This window comes from Astatotilapia calliptera, chromosome 9, assembly GCF_900246225.1.
Source record: "Astatotilapia calliptera chromosome 9, fAstCal1.2, whole genome shotgun sequence".
Taxonomy (NCBI): domain Eukaryota; kingdom Metazoa; phylum Chordata; class Actinopteri; order Cichliformes; family Cichlidae; genus Astatotilapia; species Astatotilapia calliptera.
The window spans coordinates 33,889,887-33,902,227 of record NC_039310.1 but is presented as its reverse complement, the minus strand read 5'-3'; the positions used below and the strand labels follow the sequence as shown (position 1 = coordinate 33,902,227).

Sequence of the window (12,341 nt, the reverse complement as noted above, 5' to 3'; positions counted from 1 at the left end):
GCCGAAAAATACTGAGCGCGCTCCTTTGACATTTTTGCCGACCAATCAAAGGGTTGCCGATCAATGTTTCTACTATCGATGCGTAGCCCCTGTTAAGCCACCCAGTGATCTCACATTACTTCATCCAGCTATACTAATCGTCAACAACAGGTGTGTTCGGAGAACCGGAATAGCGAGCTCAAAGTTGGCACAATGATTTGATCTTGGATGTGTCATTTGATCTTGGATGTAGTAAGCGAGGTACGAAGAACGGACCCCTGCTCTGCTCTGTGTTGGTACAGGGCATTGAAGATGATAACAGTGGGTGGATTATATTCTTAAACTTAGTTACAGTGCTTTCAGAAAGACATCTACTTTGATAAAGTCTACTCTCCACTGCTGTGTAATCAATTATTGTAAATGTAAATGTTATCAGGAAATGATCAGACAGGAGAGGGTTTTCAGGAAACACTGTTAAATGTTCAGTTTCTATGTCATATGTTAAAACAAGGTCTAGAGTGTGATTAAAGTGGTGGGTGGTTTCTTTTACATTTTGAGAGAAACCAATCAAGGACATATCTGAAATTGAAATTAAAAAAGCTATTTCAAAATTAAAACCTAATATATCCCCAGGCCCGGATGGATTCCCATCAGATTGGTATAAGGAAATGAAAGAGTTATTGATTCCCTTGACGAGAACATCATTCAATTATATTTTAAAGACGGGAGTAATTCCCCTATCTTGGAATGAGGCTTCTATTTCCTTAATAGCTTAAGAAGGAAAGGACAGGCTTGATTGCGGAAATTACCGCCCTATTAGTGTTCTTAACCAGGACTATAAGATATTCACATACATCCTTGCCAAAAGAATTGAAAATATTCTTGTTCAGATAATTAGCTTTGATCAGACTGGTTTTATTAGGCAGAGACAAACGCAAGGAAATGTTCGCCGAACATTACATGTTATTGATTATGTTGGAAAAAATAAAATTCAGATGGTCCTTATGAGCTTAGATGCTGAAAAGGCTTTCGATCGGGTTAATTGGGAATTTCTATATAAGGTCATGGGCAAGTTTGGATTTCATCAATCGTTTATCAGGATTATTCAAGCACTATATAAATCACCAAGGGCAAGAATTAAAGTTAACGGGGCGCTTTCTAATGTTTTTAATTTACAGAGAGGGACACGTCAGCTGTGCCCTTTAAGTCCCTCACTCTTTGCTCTTTTCATAGAGGCCCTGATACAAAGTGTTATACAAAGCAATAATATTACTGGAGTCAAGATCATGGGTCGAGAGCATAACATTTCCTTGTTTGCTGACGATATTTTGATTTACTTGACAAATCCAAACTTTCCCCAAGCTGTTATCATTTCTGGAGACCTTTAGCTCACTATCAGGTTATAAACTAAATATATCGAAGACTCAGATATTAACTTTTAATTATAAGTCAAATCAGGAAATTAAGTCTAAAGTCAATTTGAACTGGGAGTCGGAGCAGATGAAGTATCTTGGAGTAAATATTACTAAAGATCTCTCTAAGATATATAATGCAAACTTTAATCCTTTGTGTTATAAAATAAATGAGGATATTAAAAGATGGAACTTATTACCATTTTTTAATTTTGAATCACGTATTGATACAGTTAAAATGAATATCTTGCCCAGGATGCTTTTTCTGTTCCAAACACTCCCAGTTGAAATAACTGATAAACAATTTCAGGAATGGGACAAAATAATCTCTAGGTTCATATGGCAGGGGAAAAAAAACACGGATTAAGTACCAAACTATCCAGTTGGCTAAAGACAAAGGGGGGCTGGGGTTCCCATGTTTGAAAGATTATTATATTTCAGCTGAATTGAGGATATTAGTGTGTTGGTGTAATGTAGACTACCAAGCGAGATGGAAAGAAATAGAAACAGAAACAGTGGCCTTAAGAGATTTTCCAATTCAGGCAAGCTTAGGGGATGTGACACTTATTAAAAAACAAATTAATCAAGGAAACCAATGGATTAACCTGCCTTTAAAACTTTGGTTACAATTTCTTAATAAGAATGATTGGAATGAAGAGGCCAGGATTTTAAGATGGTGCACTTTTGATTTTGATTTTTTACCCAATAAGTTAGATGTAAGATATAAAAAATGGGCAGGGCAAGGCTTAATGGCATATTGTATGTTTTATGATAAGGGAATTCTTAGGGACTTCCAATCAGTAAAAGATCAATACCAGTTAAGCAAAACTGATTTTTTTAGGTTTCTTCAAATTAGGCATCACCTACATAACTTTATACATAAAACAACAGATCTTTTCTCTCTTCCTGTTTTGAATATATTTGTCAAGGCTTACCAGGCAGATCCCGGCCTCAAGGTGATTTCTAGATTGTATAAGGGTATACAAGAGGTTAAGAAGCAGAATACTACCTACATTAAAAAAAATGGGAAAGGGAAACAAATACAGTAATTTCAAATGACATTTGGTATCAGCAGTGTGCTTTTCAGTGGAGAATTTCTAGTTCTAATATATGGAGATGTTTTGGTTGGAAGAGTCTCTGTAGGTTTTTTATTACTCCTGCACAAAGTAAACATTATTCTAATCACTCTAGCTGCTGGAGAAACTGTGGGGCCCAAGGAATAAAACACTTCCACTTGTTTTGTACGGTGGCCCCTAGAGACAAAGCATGTATAAACTCCAAAACACTTACAAATTCCAAATAGCACGCACAAACTCCTCAACACATACAAAATCCAAAACACATGCAAACTCCAAAACACATGCAAAATCCAAAACACGTACAAAATCCAAGACACGTACAAGCTCCAAAACACATACAAAATCCATAACACGTACAAAATCCAAAACACGTGCAAAATCCAAAACACGTGCAAAATCCAAAACACGTGCAAACTCCAAAACACGTGCAAACTCCAAAACACGTGCAAACTCCAAAACACGTACAAAATTCAAAACACGTACAAAATTCAAAACACGTACAAAATACAAAACACATGCAAAATCCAAAACACGTACAAAATTCAAAACACATGCAAACTCCAAAACACGTACAAAATCCAAAACACGTGCAAAATCCAAAACACGTACAAAATCCAAAACACGTACAAAATTCAAAACACATGCAAACTCCAAAACACATACAAAATCCAAAACACATGCAAAATCCAAAACACGTGCAAACTCCAAAACACGTACAAAATTCAAAACACATGCAAAATACAAAACACGTACAAAATTCAAAACACATGCAAACTCCAAATCACAACGGAAGTGCTCCAGGACGCTAGGGGCAGTGTTGAGCTCGATTTGTAAAATAAACGGCAAGTTTGTTGCAAACACATGGGCTCTAGTCTCCGTTGCGCTTCCCAGGTTGCCTAGCAACTATGATACTAAGAGCTGGAAACGTGTCATACAACTTTTTTTGACAGAAATGAAGGAGAACATATTTTTTTTCATTTGTTTGTTTGTTTCTACAAGAGCTTTGTGTGATTTGATAAGTATCTGAGGCTGAGACCACAGGACAGTAAAACATGATTTTTGGGCTTCATTTCTGTACTGAACAGTCATTTAAGATTAGCTAGTAAATAACAATTAGCTAATGTTGTTCATGAGACTAAAGTCATATCACTTTGGTAATGTAAATATAATATGGGCAATATTATGGTTATTATATTAGTCATTATTAGGTATTACAGCAGTGAACATGAACTCTTTGTCAAATACTGAGCTTCAGTACAGATTCAAGTTGCAGTTATTTACATGTCTTACCACCTTAAATCTTCACTCAAAGACAAGTATATAGGAATGACTGCCAAATTTATTTGCCACTGAAGCCGAAGGATGGCATCTGAATAAAACCTCTCTTGACATGCCTAGATGACATTAAAGCTTGGTTGGCTCTAAACTTTTTAAATTTGAATGAAAAGAAAACAGATTTGTTGGTGTTTGGACCCAGTGGCCCCTGTGAGTCCTCTTCTTTTCATTTGGAACCCCTGGAGGTTTATTTTAAACCTGTTGTTACTGCCCTTGGTTTTAAGTTGGACCAGTCCATTTTTATCATTTAAGGCGACTGGCAAGAGTGAAATCGTTTCTTTCTAGGCAGCACTTTGAAACCGTGATCCATGCTTTTATTTCTTCCCCTGTGGACTACTGTAACGCACTTTATGTGGGGGTCAGTCAGTTGTTACTCTGACATCTGCAGCTGGTTCAAAATGTATATTGACAGTGCATATATAGGTGTATCATATATAAGAGACAAATGTTGTTCCTTCAGTATGTTGGCATTACTAAATTTGGCTCAAATGCTTACATACATGTGTAAAAAGAAAATGTACAAGCTGTGAGCTGTTTCAAATCAAATCACTTTTATTGACACATCACATGTGCAGGTACATTGGTACAGCACATGTGAGTGAAATTCTTGTGTGCGAGCTTCACAAGCAACAGAGTTGTGCAAAATACAATAATGTAAACAAGCAAAATACAAGAATGGCTACATCTGAAACTAATAAATATATGTACAATATATAATAGTATATATATGTTTCTGATAAAATGAAGAGTAGACTGATGTATTAAATATTCCTTTATTGGGTGAGAAAGTCAGACCATGTCATAACTGCTTTAAGTCATACAGAATAGATATCAGAGCTTTAAACAGGATGACGTCTGCTAAATGGGTCAAACTGGGCAGAAAGTATACAAACACATAACATCCTTATAGAATATGATGTAACACTATAGATCAACTTACCTCAGAATATATAAAGCATATAAACAATTACAGCAATATGATGCAACAAACACAGCAGTGCTACTGATCCAAAATACTCAAAGCTTCATAGAACTGAAACAAACATTTATTTTTAGCTCCATTCTGCTGCTGATACAGACTTTAGGTTTCTGAACATTAAACTTGTTGCTGCCTTTCATAGTGCGTAACTTGAAGGCCCTGAGTACTTTCTCCCACACTGAAAACACTGGAATGATAACATTATTTGAACATTACCTAATAAGACTGATTCAGGACAGACAATTAGTTATTTTAAACTTTTCTAGCAGTCCTTCACAAACAGGGAACAGTCTGTCTATTCTCTCCATCTGTCAGCTGCTGCTGGCTCTTCCTCCTCCTCTTCCTCACATACTGCTGAGATTGTCCTGGTGGATCATCAGGGGTGCAAAGCCTCACAGATGATGTAATGCAGTGGGTCCCTCAGTCTGTTCTCACTCTGGACACTTGCAGGTGTCACACATAGAAATCAAATGTGTGATAAGCTGCAGGATTCAAACACAAGTGTGACTTATAAATACATGTTCATACTTTTATTCCACAATCAGAGAGAAAGAAACAGAGAGAGAGTGCAGGACAGACAGACAGGTGACAGTCTCAGGTGTACACACTGCTACAAAACAGCACCAGAGAAGGAGGATTTAGTGTTTGTGTCATTACGAGTGCTAAACAAGAAGAGTTCCCAGATGGTACAGTGGACACATGTGTGACTCCTGTGATTAAAGCATCTTTCTTTCAGCTTAAGGAGTGAACCGTCAGCTGACTGACATGACTGACTTTAATTACGCATAAAATCATCACATTCTCTGTAAGATTAAAGTCAGCTATTGAACGGCGAATATTTTGAAGTGAAGGCTTTAAAACCAAGTTAGTACAAACGTCGCTAATGTCACATAACTTTCCCGACATGTTGCCAACAGTAATGTTTTAATGTTCTTCATTATAAAAACATTTGCGCATAAATAAGTGACATAATATTCAGTACTTACTTCTGGAAGTTTACTCTTCGTCCGCTCCGCTTCCGCCGTTTTTTTTTCGGCAAAATTATCCAAACCACCGCCGCGCTATGAAGTCTGGGATATGTTGGGCCATGAAGGCTACACAGACCCATCCTTAAAATTCAGGGAAATTAAGGACGCATTTGAGGGCCGCATTTCGAGCAGCCTTTGAATTGGGACAGTCTTTGTCGTGTCGCTGTGACATAATCGGCCTTAAAATGCGGCCTTTAAGGCTGCAGACCCCAAATCCGGTCATTGGTACTTCCTGGCTTGTGTAGTTACTAGGTAACAAAAGCTCAACACTGCCCCTAGCGTCCTGGAGCACTTCCGTTGTGTTTTGGATTTTGCATGTGTTTTGGAGTTTGCGCGTGTTTTGGGGTTTGCACGTGTTTTGGATTTTGCACGTGTTTTGGATTTTGCACGTGTTTTGGATTTTGTACGTGTTTTGTATTTTGCATGTGTTTTGTATTTTGCATGTGTTTTGTATTTTGCACGTGTTTTGTATTTTGCATGTGTTTTGTATTTTGCATGTGTTTTGGAGTTTGCACGTGTTTTGTATTTTGTACGTGTTTTGTATTTTGCACGCGTTTTGTATTTTGTACGTGTTTTGTATTTTGCATGTGTTTTGTATTTTGTACGTGTTTTGGAGTTTGCACGTGTTTTGTATTTTGCACGTGTTTTGTATATTGTACGTGTTTTGTATTTTGTACGTGTTTTGTATTTTGCATGTGTTTTGTATTTTGTACGTGTTTTGGAGTTTGCATGTGTTTTGGATTTTGTACGTGTTTTGGAGTTTGCACGTGTTTTGGATTTTGTAAGTGCTTTGGAGTTTGCATGTGTTTTGTATTTTGTACGTGTTTTGTCTTTTGCATGTGTTTTTTATTTTGTAAGTGTTTTGGAGTTTGCACGTGTTTTGGATTTTGTAAGTGCTTTGGAGTTTGCACGTGTTTTGTATTTTGTACGTGTTTTGGATTTTGCATGTTTTTTGTATTTTGTACGTGTTTTGTCTTTTGCATGTGTTTTTTATTTTGTAAGTGTTTTGGAGCTTGCATGTGTTTTGGATTTTGCACGTGTTTTGGATTTTGTACGTGTTTTGGAGTTTGTACGTGCTTTGTCTCTAGGGGCCACCGTAGTTTCCCTTTAATTGGGATGAACTTTTGTTTGGATATTTATACTCAGTGAATGTAGATAAAACGTCCAAGCTGTTGTATGGTATTCTGAGTCTGGCTGCCCGTAAGACTATTACCAAGAAATGGCTTAGTGTGAAAATTCCATCACTAAATGACTGGTATGAGATTGTATATGGGATGTTTAAAATGGAAAGAATTACCTTCATTAATAGACTCCAATATGACATATTTAGTGATATTTGGGTTAAATGGAAACATTACATTTTGTCAAGGAGACCTGATCTTGTTTGAATCTCTGTAATTATGTATGCCATATTTTCTGAATTGTTATGTGTATATATGTATATGTCAGTATGTATGAGGGTATAGGCGAATACATATGTATGTAGGTATAGGTTTATTTTTGATTATTTGTTTATTTTGGTTTATTTGTGTTCTTATAGGTTGTTTATTAAAAAATAAAATAAAAAACAAACAAACAAAAAAAACCCCCAAAAAACCCCCTAAGAATCAGGTCTCAGGAAAGTACCACGAAACTAGGGAGCTAGAAACACTATCACAGAAACCCAAAACACAAACAGTCACAAACCATGATGAAATCAAAAGTAAAAGTACAAAAACCAAAAACTCTGGGTCACCGACCCAGGACCATAACATTTTATCAATCCCTCGGGTGGGTTCCTCCTTGGTTTTCACACCACTGAATAAACGTCAAACAAAAAACTGATTTAAAATAGAAGCGTGAGATGGTTGAGAATTTACACCAGTGTCGTTTTATATTTGATATAGCTACGAGCAGATGGCTGAGTTTATTAAACTCCACCGAGACGGCGGTGAAAGCTAGACCGTCCAGTTTCACAGCTGTTTACTTCCGGCTTACCCAACCTTCTGAGGACCCGGCCCACGTAGACCGCAAAGACCGGGTCCTCAGGAGGATGCAGCCTACGAATTTGGACCTTGTGGGTTGGAACGGGAACAGCAAGTGATACTCTACCACAGCGAGAGTGAACACCAAGTGACAGTGCCACCCGAAGGTACCAACAGGAACCATCACTTGCCCTGGCTTCAGAGGGTTGAAAACTAGTTGTACATTGTTGCATTACATGTAGTTGTTGCAGTTTAACAACAGAGAAGAGAAAAATAAATAGCATAAAAACTATAGTTCCATTTTCTGTTGTCTTAAACATATGCAACATGTGTTTAAACAAAAAAACTGCATGTTTTTGCCTCTTTCATCTCATTGCATGGTTAAAAGTCCAGGTGGTGGAATCTCTAGCTGGACATTCTTTTCTGTTTTTGTTCCATTCATTTAGATTAAATATGTTTGTGTTTGACAACACACAGTGATGTGAAATACAGACTTTCCAAAATGTGTTAAAACACAAATGACACAAACACAAATAACACAAATGTAAAAAAAAAGAAAACAAACAGAAATCTGTATCTGTAAATATGTAAGGAGTAAAAGTAAAACACCTGGAAATTCTGTCTGTGAACGTTCTCAGTCATCCAGGTCATCGTAGTCAAAGGAGCTTGCAAAGAAAAGCGTCTGGACTTCTTTAAGTTACTTGAAGACGTTTCACCTCTCATCCGTCCGAGAAGCTTCTTCAGTTCTAAGGTCAAATGGTGGAGAGTCCCAGATATAAACCTAGTGGGAGTATCCCCCCACAGAGGGACAAAAGGACCCCCTGATGATCCTCTAATCGCCTGAGCCAAGGTGTGTAACTGGGTGTGGGTCCCAATCAGCCAGAGTTTCGGGTGAGTTCATTGTGAAACCTGGCCCCACCTTATCATGCGAATTCCTGAGGTCAGATGGCCCAGGATGTGAGTGGGCGTTAAGGCGTCTGGGAAGGGATCTCAAAACTCCCACTAGGTTTATATCTGGGACTCTCCACCATTTGACCTTAGAACTGAAGAAGCTTCTCGGATGAGAGGTGAAACATCTTCAAGCAACTTAAAGAAGTCCAGACGCTTTTCTTTGCAAGCTCCTTTGACCCGGAAATTCTATTTCTACTCATTCTACTTTATTGTTAGTGATGTTTGGTTAGCCTCAAACTTCAAATATCACATATTTGCAAAAGTGCTCCGATGTTTAAATTAGTTTAAATTGGTTTAATTTTTAAAACCTTTTTAGTGATTCGTCTGACAGTCCAGTTTCACCAATAAAAACTTTGGCCCTTTCTCAATTGTCAAGTACGCAAGTACATACTCGCCGAGAACACCAGCATACTTGATGATGTCACAGGTCCGGAATTTTTACTGCCGTCCCCTCTTAATTTAACTGTGAGTAATATGTTATGAAGCTTAACTTTAATCACAGCCAAATCGGTTTACTCAGGAACAAATAAAACACTGAAATAAACCAAACATTAACATTTAGAAGTGATCTAAGTGACTTATATATCATGTTTTACCTCAGTAGTGAAATCTATCTTAATAAAAATAGTGTACATGTACATACGTGTGCAATAAAAACAAGCAGGTGAGATGTTAGAACGCTTTTATTTTTATTTTAGTGGACACTCAATACAATAGGTAGCTACTGGGGTTTGGGGTTTGTTTATCCTGAGTAGCGAAAAGACTGCGGGGGGGTTGAAAATGACGTGCCGGGAGTTCGCTGTTCTTGCCGGCTCTAATAACCCTCGACCTCGCTGTCTGCTATGGAGCTGGCGGGTCACAGACGTCTCCGAAAACGTCGGAGCACGTTTGGAAATATATGATATCTTGATAAATCGAGCAGATATTTGAAGTTTACACAGCTGCATTCTCGCTTGAAAATAACTTAAAAGTTTATTTTGTGACCCAGAAAGAGTAATATTTAAAAGTTTTTAGCCCCGCTCGTCCGCCATTGCCGCGTTTGAGTTTTGGACGAAATGCATTCTGGGATATTTACCACCACCGATGCATGCTTGATAAAACAGACGGAACAAGAACACATCCGGGACTTTTTCGCGTTCTCGGCTTGATGCCTGCTTCGAATTGGAACAGTACTTTGTCTCCGACTGATGACGTATCACGAGTACACGAGAACGCAAGTACGCACAAGTACGCATATTGACAACGGCCCTTTATATTTTTATATTTATATTTTTCTCAGGAGGACTTTCCACTCTTCCTCCCCACTCCAGAGAATACCACTTTGTGAAAATGCTGATGACCCAGCATGAAGCTCAGAGTTACTGCAGAGAACACTTCACTGACTTGGTCACCATCTACAACAGCGACATCAACCAACTGCTTTTCTCAATGTCACCAAGGCTCAGTATTGGGGCTTGGATAGGGCTGTATGATGATCGTTACAGCTGGAAGTGGTCCATGGAGGAAAAACTTTTTTATGTTGGCAGTACACATGAATTTTTGATCTGGGCTAACGGCCAACCAAACTGTGCAAATGCAAAGGAATACTGTGTGGCTCTTCAGGGACAAACACAGATGAATGATAGACCCTGTGGAGCTTCTTACCCTTTCCTGTGTTACAATGGTAGGAAAAAAGATTTCTTGCCCTAGTTGTCCTACAATTTTACGAGTTTCATAATGTGTGTTTGAAAATTCATCCTTTTTATTTGTTCACAGCCAAAAATACAAGTTACATCTTAGTGATGGAGAACCAAACCTGGTCAGCGGCTCAGTCGTACTGCAGGACATACCACACAGACCTGACCAGTATAAGAAGCAAAGAGGAGAAATCCAACATCACGCTCACTTTGAAAGGATCAGGGGTTCAGTATGTGTGGATTGGCCTCTACAGGGATCCCTGGGCCTTCTGGTCTGACAACACAACCTCCACATTCACTAACTGGAATCCTTCTGAGCCTAATAACTACAATTCAATTCAGTACTTTGCAACAATAAATTTTAAGGAAGGGACATGGTCTGATTCCGCCTGGTTCGACACAGCCTATGTTTTCTGTTTCACAGGTGAGGTCCAGAATGCAAACACTGTAAGATCCTGTCATCGTGTAAAATACTGATCTTTGTGTTTTTATATGTGGTTCATTTTTAGCAGTGACAAAGCAAACAGTGCTGAAAATGAAGCTACAGTCAGAGGCAGACATGCACAGCACAGAGATCCAGCAGCAGGTTTCACAGCAGGTCAGCAGTTCAGTCACCAACACAAACTTGACACAAGTTCAAACTATGCTTCATGTTTTTCATCATCTGCACATTTTGTCCAGCTGTCAGGCCTCATGCTGTCAGAAGGACTGACAGACTTCAGGATTCGTTGGAGGAAAGTCCAGAGTTACCGTGACGACCAGTCAAAGAAGCAGGATGTGGACGGTGGCTGCAAAACTGAAGTCTGACTGGACTGAACCACTTCATGTGTGAAGTTAATAACATGCTGTGCTGAGCTGTCTCATCCTTTAAATCTTTTATTTCAGAGTATATTGATTGCAGAAGTGCCACCAATAACTTGTTTGTTCAGCTACGGTTGTAGTTTTTCAGAAAATCTTTTAATTAGAGGTCCCTGCACTAATTTTGTTGTTCATCTTGAAGTTTTTGTAGGCTGTAGTTTCTTGAATTCATCTGTCTCAGCACTATAGACACTGTTCTGGCTTTTTGTGCAAGCAGTTTATTAGGATCCATATTTCTGTTTGATTGTGACAGTAACCTCTGCTGACTTAAAGAAATGGTAAACATGAAAGTGAGGAGATGCGAAGCAAGAAAAAAAAAAAAACTCCCCTGAACAAAACGTTGTACTGTTTATTTCCTGTTTTTGCTCAGACTGTTTGATAACCACAAAAATGTAACCATAAGAGTATCAGACCTTACCCGATTTAAATTTGGACGCTCACTTTCAACTGTGTGCAGTTTTAATGCAGGCTGGACGTCATCTTGACAGACACTTTAATTGAATTAGATTTTTCTCTGCTTATGAAAGTGGCTGTGATGGATTATTTCAGAAGAAATCTATTGTTTTCCTAATGGATTATTTTCATTAGAACACTGAGATAACAGATCTTCAGGGCTGATGTGCCCGTCTCCTCTCCAACCTCTCACCTCTTAAAGATAAGAACAGAGTCAGCATTAGCTCAGAGTAGATTAGTTAGACAATTGTAATTGATGTGATTTGATTATTATTCGATTTTTATTATCATTTCATTCTTCTTTTGTTTTTGTCTGCTACAATTCTTTAAAAAAAATTGCTGCAATTAAAATTTCATTTGTGAAAAAAAAATTCTCATTTTCTCTCAACCATTTATGAAACAGTAAGGGTAAAAATCTGAACATTAATTTGTCACAATCCAGAGGGGATATTTTGAAGGTTTTCCCTGTGGAAAAGTATACGTTTGAGAAGATGTGCGATTGATAGGTTCGTAGCTTGAACCCATCCGCTGGAACGTTAAGGACAATCTGCTACGCAGCAAAAAGCAAGACACAAGGCACCAAAGTTTTCTGGTTTACTCATGCATGAGGGAGACCTGGCTGGAGCC

At 38.2% G+C, this 12,341-nt stretch overlaps 1 protein-coding gene across 1 annotated transcript; it reads left to right on the top strand.

Moving 5' to 3' along the window:
- Positions 1-10,295: 10,295 nt before the first annotated feature.
- On the top strand, positions 10,296-11,949 carry LOC113029666 (E-selectin-like). Its single transcript, XM_026180651.1, has 4 exons — positions 10,296-10,390; positions 10,483-10,827; positions 10,913-11,001; positions 11,085-11,949. The coding sequence occupies exons 1-4, from the start codon at positions 10,342-10,344 to the stop codon at positions 11,208-11,210; spliced, it is 609 nt and encodes a 202-aa protein (XP_026036436.1). The 5' UTR covers positions 10,296-10,341; the 3' UTR covers positions 11,211-11,949.
- Positions 11,950-12,341: the final 392 nt, after the last annotated feature.

Coding starts and splice junctions, on each gene's coding strand:
- LOC113029666 (XM_026180651.1), top strand. CDS start 10,342: ATGAATGATAGACCCTGTGGAGCTTCTTACCCTTTCCTGTGTTACAAT. Junction 10,391..10,482: donor CCCTTTCCTGTGTTACAATG/GTAGGAAAAAAG, acceptor ATTTGTTCACAG/CCAAAAATACAAGTTACATC. Junction 11,002..11,084: donor AGCAGCAGGTTTCACAGCAG/GTCAGCAGTTCA, acceptor CATTTTGTCCAG/CTGTCAGGCCTCATGCTGTC.